The sequence below is a fragment of the Notamacropus eugenii genome, chromosome Y (genome assembly GCF_028372415.1).
Source record: "Notamacropus eugenii isolate mMacEug1 chromosome Y, mMacEug1.pri_v2, whole genome shotgun sequence".
Taxonomy (NCBI): domain Eukaryota; kingdom Metazoa; phylum Chordata; class Mammalia; order Diprotodontia; family Macropodidae; genus Notamacropus; species Notamacropus eugenii.
The window spans coordinates 2365347-2385552 of NC_092880.1; the positions used below are offsets into that span (position 1 = coordinate 2365347).

Here is a 20206-nt window from a genome sequence, read left to right on the forward strand (position 1 = left end):
TTACTGTCATGGCTGAGAGGTCCAGTATTGCCTGTATGTAGATAAAGTAGCCATCCATCTGTCCTCACGTTTCAATTATCTGAAAGAAAGTTACTCAGAATAGAGATTTGTGGTACTGTCTCCTAATACAGGAATTCAAAAATAATTATTACACTGTGTAATATAAATTTTAGAACTTTTCATCTGTCAAACCAAAATACATTTAATATGTTAATGCATTAAAAAACTTAGTATTTGGAATGATTTTTCTCTTGTTTTTATTTCTCTAATAATTTTTAAAGCCTTTGTAGGGAGCTATAGAGATTGTTGTCTTCAGATATTATTTTCTGAGTTCTTAAATATTCTTGTTTTCTCAAAGAAAAACATGTAAATTTATGCGAACATAGTGGGCTGTTTCACTTCATGTGTGTGTTAATAATAATAATGACTGACCCTTAAAATGTGTCTCATATTATCTCATTTAATCTTTCAACATTGTGAGGTAGGTACTTTACATCCTATTATCCCCATTTAGTAGAAGAAACAAGTTTAGAGAGGTTAAATAACTTTTCCATGGTCATACAACCTCTGAAATTTAACTCAAAATCTTAATCGAATTTTTCATTTCTAAATTTTCCGGGGAAAAAATGCTATTTTAAAGAAATATATTTGTGCCAGCTCTTAGGAGCATATTTGACAAGAATTTCAACTTTGTAAGAGGTTCATGTTTTGCATTTCCCAATTCAATGTCTTTTCTAAACACCTAATTTATATATTTTTTCCTAAGAATTTGCTAGTCCAGATACATCAACAAATGAAGCCAGCTGTCAGCTTGAAATCGGAAGTGATCAAAAGGTGAGCTTTAACCTTTCATTTTCTACTACAGTAATTCATTTGCCCCGGAAATTGTTTGACTTCTAGCTGACTGGTATTCTTAAGCTTAGTATTTATTTTGCATCTGTGTTGAATACTTAGGAGTCTATTCAGGAATGGCAGGAAGAGAAACCATCACCAAATCTGAATACTAGACCAACTACCTCATCCAGAAGGAGAACACATAGTGAAGCAGGTACATGGTGATATTTAACTTAGATTCAAAATTTTGTTTCATTTCTCCCTTGAAATTAACTTTTGTATTGATGGTGGTTGCTTGAAGGATTTTTTTTCCTTTGTTAAGTGGATGGATCTCTGTTCTTTCTTTTCATTCTCTGTTGATATATGATATGGGCTCATTTATTTAAGGCTGGCTAATTATTTTCTTTAAATTCTTTCTCATTTTTTTCTCATTAAAATGTTTTATTTTTACTGCAGTACATCTTAAGTATAGTTTTTCCCAGTGACAGGTAACTTTTCATTTGAGAAAATGAAAAATGAAGATATCTTTGAATAGAAAATGTAAAAGGAGAAAATTAGAAATGTGTTGAATCACAAATATGCTTATACAACACTTATGCTTTATTGATTTTGTACTTCTGTTATTGTACTTCTGTAAAAACATTTGAGTATATACCCTCAGCGTAGTACACTGTCATATAAATTGCTACATGAAACTATTGCACTGATATGTTACATACGTTATAAAAACACAAAAATAGAAGTTAAAGTATGACAGGTAAAGGACAATAGTTAAACTTTTTTTATTAATGGTACATAAAATTGCAATACTTAGAGTGAGAGCAGTTGAATATGTGCTTTATTATCTTTGAAAATCTTGGTAATTCAAGGTAAAACATGAATGATAATGGATTGAGATCCATCTTTTAAAGATTACGAATAATTTCAAAGGATTTTGATTGATTTTCTGTCTTATTTAATTACAGTTCATTGTACTGTCATTTTTATTTTGTAATTTGGCTGATGAAGGAGTAAGAGAAATGACATCCCTGCCATATTCATGTTCATTTGTGCTCGCGCATTATTAATGTTATCCTCAATCCATAGTTTCTTTGCAGACATCTTTTTAAATCACTTGTCTATTTTGCAAAGGTTAGCGTAGATAAACCTAGATAATACTGTAAATCCACTCAGCCAGGAAAACAAACTGCAATTTGTTGTAATAATGGGGAAAGCAAATCAGTGAATGAGGGCACTAATCTCAACCCTTCTGTGTGGTATATCTCTCACTGTTCCCTTAGAACACCACACATATCGTGATATGTGACCCATCTGAGTGAGGATATTGGTACTAAGTTGTTTATTAAATGTTAATAAAGCTTAATTTTGCTTTTTTAAGGTATAAATAAATGTTAGTAACTTTAACATTTTTACATCTCAATGGTTTGTCTTGTGCGCACAAGTCATTGCAGTCATTGGCAACTATCTTGGCCTGTTTTAAATCATGGAGGTAATCTTTTGTTTAAAAGTAGCTCTCACTTATATTGATATATCCTGCTGAAGAAATAGGATTCTGAAGAAGTTGAAATGATTAAAGCCACCTTAGCAATAATTTTTTTTTATTTTTTGAGATGCCAGTGATAAAAGTTCATATTCTAGAATACAATATTTATCAACATACAGAGGAGTTGAAAGAAGAAAATCTCTTTAGTGAATTTTATAAATCATTACTTGTGGAGATACAAGTCTGCAAAAATGATATGTGTGATGACCTTTTATAAGACTCATTTGGAGGTGTTTTGGTAGATGTTTCTTTTCAGACGTGTTTGTATGTTACTGTTACCTTTTAGTCCATATGCCTATAATTTTAACTTTTTGGTGAAAAAATTGTCAATGTAAAGGTACACAGAACACTTTCTAGAATTATTATAATTGTATAAATTAACAGTTTTTTCTTTTTTTCACCAAAAGAAGAAAATTCGGAAGAGTTGCCTGGTGAAAGACACAGAAAACGACATAAGTCAGATAGTATTTCCCTTACATTTGATGCAAGCTGTGCCCTGTGTGTCATAAGTGAGATATGCTGTGAACGAAGCGGTAGCAGTGACTCAACAGAAATCCCTTCAAGTCCGGTAATCATCACTTGTTAAAATAGATTAGCTATCTTGTCAGCAGAAATGTAGGTAAAGGGGGTTTGAAAGAAGCTCTTTTTCAAAGGACAGGAGTATGGGCTTCTGAATTTGTGATAAGATTTTCCCTTTAAGGGGAGCGACTGTGTAATAACATCCACTTAGATGCAGTCTTGGGGATGGAGAGTTAGAGATTTGATGATAAAATTAATATTAAATGTGATGAAAGATACTTAAGAGAATCAAGCTTATATGGTTTTAGAAACTTGTAGCAATTCTACTTTAGTGATTGTAAAAGTTAAAAAAGCCAGGGCAGAACCCCCCCAAATTTCATTGACCTAGATATTTGTAGCTCTTCATATGAGTCTGAGCACCATAACTGGTATATTTCCTAGTTTTTTCAGTTACTAGAATTTGCGTATTTTCTTGGAAAGCTTAATCATAATTTAAGGCAATGCCTATACGTTTCAGCCACCAGCAAGTATGTCATTGTCCATTATTTTCAACACCTACCACATAGGTGACGTGGTAGGTTTGGAAGTAAAAAAGGGCAGATTTAACTGGAAGGAAGGAAATACGGATGTGACATTATGTATGGTAGGACAGTATCAGTCTTGGTTTTTATTGAAATCTATCACATTTCATTAAGTACCTACTGTGTGTTGAGCATGGTGGGAGATATAAATCATGGCTTTGGTTTCCACTTTATCCAATTTATCCATCTAGCTGAAGGCCAGTGTCTTTTATCTTTGAAATTAGCTGTATTATTTTAACTGTTTTCCTGGCTATCTCACTATGTAACTATAATAAATATCCTTGACACAGTCTTTTATACTCTTTATCAGAGGACCATAGGCTGAGAGTTAAAAAATAATTTAGAGATCCTCTAATCTAACTCCTTTCCAAATCATGAATCCTGTTTCCAGTATGCCTAATCATTGATCATTTAGCCTAAGTGAAGATTTCCTCTGACAGAAAATCCATTAGTTTTTACGTTGGCCCATTTCACTTTTAAATATTCTCAATTTTAGGAGATTTTTTTTCCCTTAGTTTGTACTGAAATGACCTCTCTGTAATTTTTTATCAATTTGTCTTAGGGGGTCAAGCAAAACAATTATGATCTTGCATTCACATAACAATGCTTCATGTGTTTGAAGATTATCATATCCCCTATAAAATGTTATGTTTTCTAGGCTAAACATTCCTATTTCCTTTAATGAAAAATACAGTGATTTAGAGTACTCCTCCTGTTACAGTTCTACTCCTGGTTGAATATTAACTTTTCACCATTTCTTCAAAAAATGTCATACCCAGAGCTAGATATAGTAGTTCCAATATAGTCTGACATGTCTGTCATAGTATAGTGTAATTATCATCTCCTTGTGCCAGGACACTTGGGTCTTTTTTTTCTTTTTTGTAGTCTTACCCTGTGATCTTATTGATGTAAAGTCCCAGGTGAGGAGGCTTCCTCTATTAATACAGATTAGCAACTGTTCTATAACTTAAAACCATATGGAATTGCTTGGGACACTGAGTTCTGAGACCAACTCTGTCTACTACTGATTCTTAAGCTGGTATTCATGGATAAATTTCAGGTTGTCCATGAGCTTAGATGGGGGAAGAATTACATATTTATTTTCACTAATTTCCAAATGAAATTTAGCATTTTCCTTAATTACTTAAAAACTTTCTTTTGAGAAGGGGTCCATGGGTTTCACTAGACTGCCAGGGTTTGGAGGGCATGATACAAAAAGGTTAAGAAGTTCCATGCTACCTCTCCTTGGATACTTTTCCTTTCACTGATAGTAGGAAGTTTTTATGACTTATTTTTCTGTTCTTCAGCTGGTCTATTGGAACTCAGAGCCTTGATCAATCTGTTGGAATTTGGAACCCTCATTGCTCCGTTCAAACTCAGGCTACCTTCATTGAACTATTAGAAGCTGGGCTCAAAATTTACCCATTCCGACTTGGATCCCAAAATTCTACCCTCGCTTCAAGGGGCAGGCCTTGTGAGAAAAAGGAAAGGGTTGTAGATTATTGGTGTATGCTGAGCCTGTCAAAGGTCCTTTTTACTCCTAGATTTAGGGGTTGGAGAGAATAAAGACAGGAGGAGTAGGGCAGCCTTCCTGGGTCAGAACTGAGAGAAGGGGGGGGCTGATTTTTAGGGCAAATAGGGATTTAATCTAGGTATTGTGAAAACATTATTGGGGGAAAGAGACATGGGGGCTGTTTGGAGAAGGGGGATGGCAACTGAGGGAAGAATCCATTTTCACTAGTAAAGGGATAAACCAAATAAACCTTGACTTGAAGTACAGCTGAATTGTTTTGAATAATGACTTTTATGGATTTTTTATGTTTTTACATTGCCACCATTTCAGTTTATAGCTCCTCTTCCCTCCCAACATATATACAATGAGCCCTGCCTTGTAACAAAGAAAAATGGGTAAATAAAACTACTGTCAGCAACTTTTTGACAGTAGTCTACATCATTCCAAACCCACAGTTCCTTATCTTCTCAGAGAAAGAAGAGAAATATATTTATTTTCTCCTTGGGAAGGGGAGGAGCCCATACTGATCATTAAATTTTTTGTGTTTGGCTTTATTTTAGTGTAGTTTCAATTTACCTTGTTTATCATTTTTATATATATTGCTTTTTGGGCAGCTAGGTGGCACAGTGGGTAGGGTGCCAGGCCTGGAGTTAGGAAGATTCGTCTTCCTGAGTTCAAATCTGACCCCAGACACTTACTAGCTGTGTGACCCTGGGCAAGTCATTTTAACCCTACTTGCCTCAGTTTCTTCCTGAACTGTATAATGAGCTAGAGAAGAAAATGGCAAACCACTTCAGTATCTTTGCCAAGAAAACCCCAAATGGAGTCAGGAAGAAGAATAGGACACAACTGGACCACAGCAATTTATTATTCTCCTGTTTCTACTTATTTCATACTCTGCATTTCTTCATTATCTAGTGTTTTTTCTCTAAATTTCTCATATTTATTGTTTTTTATGCTACAATAATATATTATATGTTCATGCACCACAGTTTGTTCAACTGTTTCCTCAGCTAAATGGGTCCAGTTTTTGAAACCACAAAAAGTGTTGCTATGATTGTTTTTGTGTATGTGAGAGCTGTTTGTCTCCCTCTCCACCCCCCAGGACTATACTCTTAAGCATTGGGATCTCTGAATCAGAGATTATGAACAATTTAGGAGAATTTTTCTCCTACATTTTATTCCACATTGTTTTCCAGAATGGTTGGACCAGTTTGCAGGTCCATCAGCAGTGCTGTCTTCCTCATAGATCCTCCAGCATTGACTATTTTCATCTTTTGTTATGATGATTTGCTGAGTATGAGATGAAACTGCCGAATTGTTTTCTTTGCATTTCTGTTATTAATAGTGATTTGGAACATGTTTTTGTATGCTTGTTCACAGTTTGTAATTCTTTTGAAAACTTGGTATTGACTGCTTAACTGTTGGGTAACAGCTCTTTAGATAATTTGTGATTATGATGATAATAGCAGCTAGCATTTACATGGTGTTTTAAGTTTTGCAAAGCATCTTACAGACATCTCGTTTTTATGAACTATTGAATACAATGAATTTTCCCATTGATAACTTCCCTTCTTATGCATGATCATTGTTTTATGATTCAGAACCATTTGGTATCTGTGATTGATTGGTGTTAAAACAGGCTTTTGCATCATCAGGTAATTTAGAACTAATGAATACATGCTGTTGATTTCCAAATGTAACCCATCCCAGTCTCATCCCTACCCAATTCATGCCCAAGCTCATTCTCCATCTGGTACGCCTATCCTACAAACATTGGCAAACTTATTTGATTGGCCATCGGGCGTTATCTAGGCAATATTTTAATCCACTATTTTTTTCCAATTGTGGATTTTTAGACCAGCCTCACATTGCTGTGAGTTTATTTGAAGTTTTGTGTAGTGTTACAGGGGATGATGCAAAAAGTACAGTCATCTGATTAGAAGCATTTGGATAGGCTTGTAATTGATAAGGAATCCTTCATTCAGACTTTATGTAAAGTATATTTTTCATGATGTCTTGTTTGCTGTGAGTCTTACGTGATTTTGATATGTGCCTCCCAGATGCACATCTGAGGAGACTTCAAGTCTCCATTGTTTTGTTTTGTTTTTTGAGTCATATTCTTTTAAATCACTGAATAATAGCCAGGCATGATGATGCACATCTATAATCCTTGCTACTGGGGTAGGTTGATGGATCCCCTTGATTTCGGGAGTGCTGAGCTGCAGTGTGGCTGAAGCTAATGGTGTGTGCTAAGTGCAGCACCAATGTGGTCAACCTTTGGGAGTGGAAGACCACCAGGCTGCCTAAGGAGGAGCAAAGTGGCGCAGGTCGTAGACGGAGCAGAGTGAAGCTTCCATAACAGTCGGTTTTGGATCAGGCTTGTTTAGTGGCTGCTGTATGTTCTCCGTCTTGGACTGGTTGAGGAGACCCATTCTCCAAAGAAGAAAATCAGTGAAAAATAAATAGTGGTGTATTGTGTTCTCTGTATCTTTGAGTCAATAGAGTTGACTGTAAAGTTGTGGTCTTTTGTAGAAAATTGTCTAAGAAAATAACGCTTAAATGGTTTTTGTTGAGGTTACTGTTGATGTGAGCATGGACTGTTGTGACCATTTGAATAAATGGGGTGCTAGTTGCTGCTGTTTTCTCAATTCCCTCCTTTCCTTTCTCCCCTACCCATTTTTGCTTTTTTTTTTTTGGGAGCAGGGTAAGAGCAAAATCCGTAACTTTTTCAGTCTTTAGGAATCTTCACCTCTTTTGATTATCTGCTAATTGATCCTTGAGTGCTTCAGGAATTGTTTCCTGTAGCATGGATTTTTTCTGTGTCTAATTGGCCATTTCTAATGGCTCCCAACTTGTGGTTTAAGTACAGTTGTCACTTCTTCACAAAGCCTGAATTGAATATGATGATTTCTATCTTTTTCATGGGAATGATATACTACCATAAAAAATCCTCACAATTCTGCTATTTTACTTGTGTTTGATTCCATCTGGTTTTATCTGCAAATTCATTCAGGATGAACTGGCTTAATCTGGATCTCACAACATCTTTGTTGGATTGTTTTCTTAACAACTTTTCATTGTTTTGAGGTAATAGTGCTTGTAGTTTTCCAACATTTTTCTGTAGTTTTACAGTTGAGTTTGTATTCAACTTGTATTGCCCTTGGCTGCCATTTGAGGTAGTATATACCTGCCAATGAGGTAGTATTTGCTGGTTGAAATACTTTATGGGCTTTTTTTCCCCACTTTTTTGTTGTGATGACTGTTGTACAGGAGTTGAAATTTTAAGAAATGTGATTAATGAACTTCTGTGAAGATGGAGGAGTAAAAGATCCATGGAGAACCTTCTCAGTATCCCAAATGAGCCAAAAATTGTGTCAATAAATGCCTGAAAGAGTGAAAAACACTATCATTTTTCAAGAGAAAAATTTTGGGGGAAAAAATTCAAGGCTTAATAAACATGAGAAAAGGTTCTGATACAATCAAAATGAATATAAGAGTAGAGACATAAACATCAGACAAATAGAATGTATAAAATACAAAACAGAAGCATTAATCTTTTTAGGACACAGTGGATATTGGAACAGTGGATGTAGTAAAGGAATTTAAGGAAGAAATGAATTTAAGAAAAATGCCATGGAGGAGCTGAAATAAAATGAAAAGAAACTGAATGAGAACTTTCCTGAGATTTCTGAAACAACAGCTTAGAAGTATCTGAAGAAAAAGGTAACATGTTTAAAATAGAATTATTTCCCTGGAGGACAAAATTGAAGAAACCAAGAAAGAGAAACATGGTCAAAAAATTTCACAACTGGACAAAGATTTAGAACAGTTGGATAAATTGTATCTGGAAGCCAGAACAAGGCAAAAGAATATCAGAATTCTCAGTTTCTGGAAGCTGAAGAAACCAAGATGACGTTCTGGGAAACTATATAGGGAAATCTGAGAATATATTGAAAATGAGGGACAGATTATAAGTTAACGGAACAGTTAATCCTAAAGTAATCTTGCCTAGATACATCATTGTTAGACTTCACGACTGCCCTGATAAAGAGATGATTTTGCAAGTCACTGAGAAAAGCATCTCATACCAGAAAACATCAGTTTGAATTATATAACATTTCTAGCAAAACAAGAAAAAGGACAGAATCTGAAATAGTTTAGTTCTAAAAAATTAAAGCTATAAAATTTCATCCCAAATCCAGTTTAGTTTTCCATTTGTGCTAAGTTTCTAATAGAATCTTTTTGAAGACAAAAAAGGTGGTCATTTTGAGTCTACGGGGATTTCAAGGATTTGTGGAGGAGAGAGCCAGTCTTAAGGCAGCTTTGCAACAAGAAGGCAGATCATCGTCAAGGTATGAAAACCAAAGTGAGTTTTACAGTTTAACTCAATGTAATCACTCTAGGGAGATCGTTTTAGGGGTGAGGGAGAAGGGAGGAGGGAAGAAGAGAAATTGAGTATAAGCATCAAAGGTGAAGAAAATGGAGAACAAACAACAAAGAATAGGAAGAGAGGAGAAAGGGTAAGCACTCTTAATACTGATCTCAAAGGGGAGGAAGAGGGAACTGGAATTTTTAGAAAACTAATAGAACTTAAAGAGAGCCTGTTTGTTGAGTGCGATTGTTGTGTGTTAAGGTTGGAATCGGATTAAAATGAAATAAGGGCAATTTTATCCCTTTTACCTAAATGCTAATAAAATATAATTAAGGACAGACCAGAATTGAGATGAGAGATTGGGCTAGAAATGGTGATATCCAATTTCTTAAGTCTACTTTATATGTTCTGGATTTGTAGGAGCTACTGTAATTGTATGCAGTGTCTATACCTTTATCCTTTTTGGATGCTTACTTCAGCCTCTGCTCTATCTGGTCAGCTGATTCCACAGACAGCTGATTTGATGTGATTTGTTTCCTGTCTGTTGAAAAATGGCAAATTTAAATTTTTAATGTTTCTTGCCCTGTTTAGTGCCTTTCCGGCTCTTCTAAACGACTGTACTTAAGATTTGTATGAGAATTTTTAGGAGTCTACTTTCACTTTGGCTTTTAAGTTTTTTGATCATAAGCCATATTTGCCAGTGTAGTTTTCACTTTCTACCCGTGTTCACTTGTGTATTGAAGTTGTTGAATTTCAAAGTATATATTGATTTATCTTGAAGAACGTTGTCAAGTTCTTAAGTAGAATTTCTCTACTACTCTCTGTAGTAGATATTGCGACATGAGCTAGTTATCTTCATGGTGGTATATTTGCTTATGTTGATTTTGAGAATCTTTTGAAATAATTTGAGTATACAATGAAACCAAACACAGCCAGCTTTTTTATTGATAAGCTGCTCATCCATGTAGTTGTGACCTCTTTTATGTATTCTATTCATACTTAATAGTTAGAATGTCAAAGTGGATGTTTTCAGTTTCTCCCACTGATGTCAATTTGTTGGGCGTTAGACATAAAGCATAATTTTTTTCTTGCCAGATTGAGAGTCTGCCCTTTATGTCTTATGCCAAAGAAAGTCACATAGGCAGCATACTTCATTAGGAATAGGAAATGCCTACCAGCTTGCAAATAGATAGTGAATTGAATGCATGTCGTTTTGAATCTTTCCCTTTTAAAATGCTTTATAAATTCTAAAAGCTGAGTTGCAAAAGAATATTTGAGAAATAATACTCAGCTCAGTTATAAAACTGCAGAGATTAAAAAGGTATACACAGAGTTCTTCAGTGAACCATTGTTATCTTTTTAAAATCTCTGAATAAAAAGATATAAGGATGTTCTTTCCTTCTGGTTCTTTGTTACTAACTAAAAGCACTGTTGTCAATATTTTTGTATATATGAGACATTTGGAAACTGTTGATTCCTTTTAGTATGATTGACATATGTAGCACCCACCTTGTAGCTGAGATACAGCATTTCAGATAGCGTAGAAAATAATATATGGTTTTAAATTGACATCTAAGAATCACCTTACGATTCTGGCAATAATTGAAGTACAGTAATCCAGTTTCTAGCTTAACACATTTATGTATTATTTAAATGTTTTTCTTCCATTCCTTGGTAAGGTAGGTATCTAATTAGGCTGATCTATTAAGGTGGATGTTAGCTGGGGAGAATCAGCAAACTCATCCTACCTTGAGTTTGGCTACTCCTTTTTTCCTTTCACATGCGATCAGCTGTAAGTCCAATATGCAGGCCAGTCTCCTGAGAGGCACTTCTTTAAAATTTCTTAATTCCTGCCTTTTCTTAAAGAACTTAGGAAATAATAGCAAATGTTTTGCTGCCCATCTTCACCTTTGCCCTCCAGTAAAATAATCAGATTAGAGCATAGCAGCATTCTTTCCTTGTTATGCATTTAAACCTTCATTTCTACTTCCAAAATTTGTAGTGTAGAAAAGGGGCTAGGATTAAATTGCCTAAAATATTTTATTCTCTTAACTAAGGGCTAAAATTCTCTCAATATGCAAGAAGTTTAAAAAGATTATTTCCTCAAACTCTCTTTATATGGCTACACACTCAAAATTTGTAACCTGGCTGGAATCATTTTTGTCAGGGAAAAATTAGAAGTGAATTCTAACTCATCTGTATAACAGACAAATCATAGTGATTCAAAAGGGCAGGGGAGGGGAGAAGAGAAAAGAAGGAAAGGCTTTCTTTGAGGGAGGGTTGGTAAATTCATTGGTTGGAATTCTCCCCCAAGCTAGGGAAATGTGACATCAGTCATGCTGGCTACTGAACTGGCTGTCCTCACCTGCTGCACTTAGGACTGGAGCTGTACAAACTTGGTACTATTTTCATAAGTGCCAGTGCTATATTATTGAATTGTATAGCTGCTGGTGCCATAATCAGACTGTGTTACAAATGAAGAATGTGGACTTCTAATAGCATATGGCCATGTAATTATAATCAAGCTTCTAGCGTGTCTCCGGCCACATCTGGATGATTGATTAAAGAAGTGGTATACTGAAAACAATTACCCATTCCACCTCTGCCTTCTCTGGGATATGGCAGCATCTGCTAGGGACTGGCTGATCATCTCATTAAAGTATTTTCTTTAAGTGTGATCCTTGCATTTTCTGTGCAAAGATTCAAAATCCGTGGAAGCTGTGGTGGTTAATGAGTGTCATATAGTTTCCATTGATTTCTTCAAGAAGATGTTACTTGCATTTTTCATAGTTGATAGAATTGAGAAGCAAGAAGGGACCTTAGAAATATTTTAGTAGACCTCATAATCCAGATGAGGAGACTGAAACCTAAGCAGTTAAGTGATTGGCCTACAGTCACTCGGTTGTTAATGACTGACCTAAGATTCAAACTCAGTTTTTCTGACTTCCAATTCTTTACACTCAGCTATGTGACTAGATCTCATTCCACAGTAAGGGTCTTTGTCACACCTGCCTTGGTTAACAAATTTAATAGCTCTTTGGCTCAGAGTCCAAAAACTCATCTTTAAGCTGTACCTTGTATAAGGCACATAATACTGATGAACATTAGTTTCTCCTGATTTCTGAAATGTTCAGAGATAGCTGGGAAAGGCAGTTGTCTCAAAATTGAGAACCTTTAGCAGGATTTTTTATAAATAGTCTCAAATTTAGACTATTTTACATAGCCAGTTATTTGTATTTTCTGGGCAAGCCCTCTGGTAAGTGCTAGAATTATGTGAATTGGACCATTCTTTTACCTCTCCAAATTCAACCTGTAATCCTGTTTATTAAGCTGTATAAAGTTTATGTTTCTAAGTCAACAGATTAAAGACCCAAGTGTGCACAAGTCATGTGCTAGTTCTGTGGGGGAGGCCTTAAGAAAGTATAGAGGACAGTCTTTGTCCTCAAATACATAATCTTTTGGGAAAATTAGATAGTACATCTGTAATTCAGTAATTCAAAGGAGACAAATAATTTTCAGATGTGTGATTGGGAAGGTTTTCCAGGAATATGGAACTTGAGCTGACCCTCAAGGACTGTGGAGGAGTGGGATGTGGTTGGGGAGGAGAAGAAGGAAACATTTCAAATAGGAGGAAAGGTTAAAGCAAAGGCTTGGAGGTAGGGACAGTCTGCCTGGAGAGGATGGTTCATTTTGAGGTTATCAAGTGTAAGAAGAGCTTTAAATATTAGCGTTTTTGAAGGCCTGGAATGTCAGGATAAGGAGTCTAGGTTTTGTCCAATTTTGTGTAAGGAAATGACAAAGTGTTTTTGGAAGAATTAGTTTGATGTGCTGATTGGATTTTAAGGTGGGGGTGGGATTGGACAAGTAAGGGAGAGCAGTTAGGAAACTGGATCGTTTTTTTTGCTTGAGTTAAAATTCCTTTTCTTTTGTTTAGGATATTGATACTGGTGTATTAAGTGAAAATTCAGATGATTCAGTTTCAGACCAATTCAGTGTTGAGTTTGAAGTTGAGTCTATTGATTCAGAAGATTATAGCCACAATGAAGAAGGACAAGAACTCACAGATGAAGATGATGAGGTGGGTTTTTTTTTTTTAACATACCTGCTTAAGAAATAAGTGAAGTGTTTTCCTTGTTTTTAGTGCATTCTGTACAGCAAATTGAAATGTTAATCCCAATTTTTGAATGTATTGGTTCATTTAAAATTCCAGAAATTTCTTTATCTTTGTCTTCATCACCCTTCACGCATGAAAGAAAAGTCTGTTTACCTTGTAATTCTGAGAGGTAGCTAACACAAGCAGTATCATTCTCATTTTGTAGATAGAAGTTTAGAAAGGTGAAGTTACTTGCCCTTGGCAAGTTGCGGAGCCTGTCTGGGCTCTGCTCAGCTCCAGTGCTGTGCTTCTGTTTGCTTGTGGGTCAGCTCTTCATTTTCGAAACTCCACTTCTAGTAAATCTAGGGAACTTGTTTAGATAAAATGAAGTAATAGATTGGTATTAATGGAGTTGTTGGGCCTTGTTTTAGATATCCCAGGTAACCTTATATCAGGCAGAGGATAGTGACACTGACTCGTTTGATGAAGATCCTGAAATATCCTTAGCTGTAAGTATAAAATTCTGATTTCCTGCGACACAAAAGCAAATGACAGTGAGATGTGAATTTAGAGTAGGGTTAGAAAAGTATATCCACTTTGTAAGAAGTAAAAAAATTTGTGGAATTTACTTTATTTTTAACATTACAATATACATTAATGACTTAAGGCAGTCATCTGTTGCTACATATATGTTGTTTATTGGAATGTGATTAATATTTTTTTGTTAAATGCTCACATTTATGCCACACACTTAGGATTTCCTGTTCATTAATTAACTGATGTTGAGGAAGATTTTGTTAAACTATTGTTTTAGCTTCTTATTTGGTTAATATTGCTAGTTATTCTTTCCTTCTAAGAATAGATTAGTAGTAAAGTGTATTTTCATATGCTAAAGAAGAGAAAAGATTATAAAATCAGGTATACACCATGGGGATATCTGTGTTTACCTGACTTCAAATACTCTCTTTGTATGTAGAATAAGAAAAAAGGTTAAAAAAGGTGGCCTGGTTGCTACATTTTGAGGACAGAGTATGGCAGGGGGATGACACAGCACTCAGTATCCTTGTGCCAAACAACTTCTAAGGAAGATTGTCCCCCCATGGTGAACTTAGGGAAGGATGTGGTGCAAGGCCTGGATGAGTTGTGATGTGCATTTCTGTTAGAGGGAATGTCCAAATCATTGAGATCAAAGGTATTTGAGAACTGTAAGAACACCATAATACTGTGTGACTTGAAAAGAAAACTTTAAATTTCATTGTAATGTTGGAAGACAAAAACTAGAAAATTAAAATGACTTCATAATATTGATATAGTTGAGGTCAAGTTGAGTAAGCTGTTTCATATAACATACTGTATATAAAAATTTTGAAGTACATAGTCACATAGTAGATCTAGCAATAGTTTTATCTCATCCTAACAGAAACAGTAACATATACCGTTATGATTTTAAAAGAACTTAGTGAAAACTATTTTCTAACATTCTTTTATGACTTCCATTTTAATATTATAAGATAGCATTGTAGACACTGGGCATGCTTGGTTTTGTGAGATGATGTGCTTTAAAGTCCATTGGTGTCAGACTAAATATAGGGGCCACCGATTTCTACATCCAGATCCCTGTGGGCTACTTATTGACTTATGTTACCTCTGTTTTATTGTATTTATTTATTTTGTAACATTTCCCAGGCACATTTTATTCTGGTTCCAGGGAGTGCTTGGAAGCGTTGTGGTGCATCAGTGAACTCTGTGTTTGATGCCTCTGCTCTGGTCCTTAAGCCTGACTGGTCAAGAATTTTGCTTTCACCCATCAGTTATAACTGCATTTGACATTGTTTGCATCATTCTGCCCTTATCTCCAGCTTCTCTTCAGACTGAGCCTTATTGGTTTGTTAGTGACTCAGGGTTCAGGTTTTTTTTTTTCTTTTAATTTACATTGTTGTAGTTGTATGTATGGTTCTACTTATCTGTTTGTATCATTTTATGCAGTTGTTCCTAAGTTATTCTCATAGTTACTATTTCTTATTGTGTAACACTATACTATTACATTCATGTACTGCAATTTAGTCATTGTCCATTTGCTGGACACTCTGCTTTACCATCATAAAAAGTGCTGAATACTGATCACCCTACTTTTCTACCTGTACCTCATACTGTTTCCCTTCATGGACTCAATGCTCCAGCTAAACTGGATTATTTGGTATCTCTTGAATGTGTCTTGTACCTCATTGCCTTTGTTCAAGCCATTTTCTCTACCTAGCATGTCTATCTAGCTAAGTGACTCAGTGAATAGAGGGTTTACTAGAGTCAGGAGGAACTGAATTCAAATCCATTTTCAAACACTTATTAGGTTTGTGTCCCTGGGTAAATCACCTAATCTTTGCTTGCCTCAGTCTTCCCCTACTCTAAAATAGGGATAACAAATAGCACCTACCTTGCAGAGTTGTTGTGAAGATCAAGTGAGATAATATTTGTAAAGTGCTTAGCACAGCCCCTGGCGTATTGTAGGTGCTGTATAAATGCTTATTCTCTTCCCTTCCCTTCCTCCTCACTTTTGACTTTCTACCTATCCTTTCCAATTCAGTTTAGAATGCTCATCATTCATAAAGATTTTTCTAATTTCCCCTCAATGACTTTCTCCCCTCAAATTTTACATAGCACTTGGTTATGAAATCTTTCCTTAATACACAAGTGTTTTATGTACTTTTTTGCATTCTAGTAGTATGTATGTCTTATGCCTCTTCTAGAATAGCTCTGTGAGGGCTATGTTTTCTCTAAACTTCATACCTTCCTCAGGATCTTGCACAATGCTGTGTTCACTGTTAATACTTCACTTCTTAAATATTGTCTGTTGTGGAGGCCTTGGAATGGTGGGCTGAGGAGTCTGGACTTTTATGTTGTAGGTAGTGAAAACCATTGGATGCTTTGGAATAGGGAAATGACATGGGAAACACTGGCTCTAATGTGCAGGATGGATTGGTGGAAAGCTCGTTTAAATCATTTCATTACTCTAGATAATAAAGATCCTGAATGGCAATAAGAATGGGAAGAATTTTTGGATGTTGTGTTTCAGAGGAAGTATGAGGAGACTATAATGACTGAATTTGGGGGTAGAAGGAAATGGGGGGAGTCAGAGGTGGTTCCACTCCTTTGAGAGTTTGGTATTATTAGCAGAAACAAAAGAGTCAGGAGGGAAGGTTGCTTTTTGTTTCTCTCTTGCTTCTCTCTTTGACCCCATCTCAACAAACACCAAACCTGCAGACAAAGCCTTTTACTGAAACTTGTTTTCTGTATTGTTTCTCATAAGATGGTAGTGAGGGACCTTCACTAAAATCCTAGCTTAATGTCTTGTTATATAATTCAGGTAATCCTGAATTTTCAAGTTATTCCAGTGAGACTCAGACTTTTTAGCAAATTTAGTAAATTCCTACCAAGGTGAGAAGTCTAGGCCAAGTGAAGCACTATTAGTCTGTTCTCTCAAGATCAACCCAAGATCTCTCAAGATCAGAGAAGTTTATCACCAGAAGTGATAAGTCGGAAACCCTGTGCTAAGGTGCAGCATATGTACGTCAATACAGTGAGAATATGCTCACATGAGTGAAATCATAGATCTTCGAGGCATAAGAAACAAGTAAAAGTTAGGCTTAGTGTTAAGAAGAGAGACTGCTGAATTACTATGGCTTCTTTCTCTAGTTTAGCTCTCTAGAGCTAAGCAGTTGACAAACTTAAAGATAACAGACTGTTTAGTAACCTCTGTACCCATTCCAAAATATTTTCTCTTCCAAACGTATGCTTACTAAATATTTTCATTTCACTTTGTCCCTGAAATGACTACCAGGGATTCGTTTGAATTTGCAAGCCTTTTGAAAAAAAATGGAGCTATCACTCCTGGGAGGTTTGCTGAGGCTCAGAATTAATTTCTTTTAATTTAGGTTTTCTTCCTAACACAGCTTGATATTTGAAATAAGAATTTTGTTTAGAGTGAAAGGATTATAGGTAATTTGGGGACATGAAGAACATTGGCGGGCACATATGAGTTGAGGATAATATAAGGAAATGCTAAGGGGGAATCACATTAGGATACATAGAGGGAGAAATGAGAGAAAGTACAATGGTAATGAAGATGTCAAAGACAGGTTTCATCTAGGGTTAACCTTCTCCACAGGGCAAGAGAACTAGAGGGGGATCCATTAGATGATTTTCATTCATAATTCCAGCCATCCTCTCAGCCTTTTCCACCTCTCCATTGTTCAGTGTTCTCAATATCTAGTATTATTAATTAGGCTGTATTATAAAGTAGACTTTTCTGAGTTTGGCCTGGGAACCTAACTTCTGTTTCTAGCAATATTTCTATGAAGACATTCATTTTCACTTTCAAAAAAACCTGATTTGTAAAATAACAAAAATCATTTGTAAGGTGGGAACTGGCTACAAATGTAAGTTGGCTAGTTTCCTATAAATTGCATTACTCTCTATTTTACAAAAAGGGGGAGGGGGGGCAATAGTTAAAACAGATTCTTCTGAATACTACCCAATCAAAATAGACATGGTAGCAGATGGTTCCTGACAGATACGGATAAGGATGGATTCCTATTAAAAAAAGGTCTACAACTAAGAGAAATAGAATGCCTCACGTCAGAATCTCCAAAAGGTGAAAAGACCACTTACCCACAATTTCAGGTTTCAGGAGAAGTTGCTAAGAGTTAAAGATGGGGTAGAATTTGAAATGTTTTACAAAATAAGCTACCAAATCTTTTTATTGCAAAACCTGATTTTTAACAAACAAGCTGAATAAATTGGCATGACTAGCATTGTTATTTCTGGTTATTTAAGAACTATTGAAACTAGTTCTACTTCTTTTTTCATTGCAGGACTATTGGAAGTGTACTTCCTGTGATAAAATGAACCCTCCACTTCCACCACGTTGCCATAGATGCTGGGCTTTGCGAGAGAATTGGCTTTCTGAGGGGAAAGGTGACGTGTCAGATAAAGGCAGACTAGAACGCCCCACGCAAGGGGAGGAAGAGGGCTTTGATGTTCCAGATTGTAAGAAAAATAAAATGAATGACTCTCAAGATTCATGTGTTGAGGAAAGTGATGAAAAAATAGTACAGATGTCAGACTCCCAAGAAAGTGAGGATTATTCTCAGCCATCGACATCTAAAAGTATCATCTGTAGTAGTCAGGAAGATGCTGGAGAATTTGAGAGGGAAGAAGTGCAAGACAAAGAAGCAAGTGTGGAATCCATTCTTCCCCCTAGTACAGTAGAGCCCTGTGTCATCTGTCAGAGCCGACCTAAAAATGGATGCATTGTTCATGGAAGGACAGGACATCTTATGGCATGTTTTACATGTGCTAAGAAGCTGAAAAAGAGAAATAAGCCTTGTCCAGTGTGTAGGCAGCCAATTCAGATGATTGTGTTAACTTATTTTCTCTAAATGTGATGTACTAAAAATGGAACCATGTATGAACCTTGTGTATGAAACTCTTAAAGAATGTTCACACGACTTGTGAACTTTATTTAAAATTTTATTTTTGTACATTTTTTTCTGGGATGACTTCTAATCCATATTAGTTAAATCTCATGCAATTTACTTTTTGGAAGAATTTTTTTATTCTCTTCCTTTGGGAAAAAACATTTTAATTACTATTTTTTCCATTTTTGCATTTTTATTAGTTTTCATTTGTATTATTTATAGAGGCAGCCAGGTATAGTGGATAGAGTGCGGGTCAGATACTGCATGGGACACTTACAGCTCGTTTGACCCCGGATGAATCATTTAACCTCTTTGTGCTTTAGTTGGTTCCCAAAACTTATGTGCCAAGTCAGATCATTTGAGAGTAAGTCATAAACACTCATACTGGGTTATATTGAATCTATAGATCCTTTACTGTTTGCATCTGTTAAGAATCACTAGTTATTTTGAAGATTGACTTTCTTTTTGTTAAGTAATTTCCTTATCTAGTTTGGGAGTGTGAAATTTTTTGAAAAAATTGTGTAAATAGTAAATTTAATAAATATTATTTAAGTTGAATACTGTTGGTGAAATGTGATGATGATTCATGAAAATGATTGTTTTTGAGTTGCAAATAAGTTCAGGTTTCTGATTCTTTGAAGTTTTATCTGTCCTTACTTCCAAGAATCTTAGGAAAAATCTCCTAGGAAAAACCTGATAGTTTTCATTTGTTATTTAGAGATCTTTTTATATTGCACAGACAAATACAAAAGAAAGGGTGGCTTTATGTTTTTTAGAGCCCATCATAGTTCTTTTATAAATTTTTAAAATTTCTTTGTAGTTTACAACATTCAGTTCCACAAGCTTTTGAGTTTTAAATTTTCCCCTCTCCCCCAAGATGGCATGCAATCTGATATAAGTTATATATACATTCATATTAAACATTTTCACATTAGTCATGTGGTAAAGAAGAATTAGAATGAATGGAATGAGCCACAAGAAAGAAGAAACAAAACAGAGAACAAATACTATGCATTCAGACTCTAATTCCATCTCTGGATGTGGATAGCCTTTACCCTCATGAGCCTTTTGGAGTTGTCTTAGAACCTTGCATTGCTGAGACTAGCCAAGTCTATCAAAGTTAGTCAAAATACAATATGACTGTAACTGTACGTAGCATATTCTCCTGGTTCTGCTCCCTTCACTTAGCATCAGTTCATTTAAGTCCAGGTTTTCCTGAAGTTCCCGTGCTCATTATTTTATAGCACAATAGTATTCCATTACTTTCATATACC

The 20206-nt window shown here is 35.5% G+C and overlaps 1 protein-coding gene across 7 annotated transcripts in view; it reads left to right on the forward strand.

The window, feature by feature from the left end:
- The window catches only part of LOC140516583 (E3 ubiquitin-protein ligase Mdm2-like), a 29926-nt gene extending 10436 nt beyond the window's left edge, over positions 1 to 19490 (forward strand). For 5 of the 7 annotated variants that reach the window (XM_072627527.1, XM_072627528.1, XM_072627530.1 and 2 more), the window contains 6 exons: positions 767 to 834; positions 955 to 1048; positions 2785 to 2945; positions 13300 to 13443; positions 13890 to 13967; positions 18327 to 19490. In XM_072627527.1, the coding sequence (XP_072483628.1) occupies positions 767 to 834; positions 955 to 1048; positions 2785 to 2945; positions 13300 to 13443; positions 13890 to 13967; positions 18327 to 18893 (1112 nt within the window). In that variant the 3' untranslated portion in view covers positions 18894 to 19490. The remainder of the gene's footprint in view (positions 1 to 766; positions 835 to 954; positions 1049 to 2784; positions 2946 to 13299; positions 13444 to 13889; positions 13968 to 18326) is intronic. The other 2 variants (XM_072627532.1, XM_072627529.1) reach the window with 1 other exon arrangement.
- Positions 19491 to 20206: the final 716 nt, after the last annotated feature.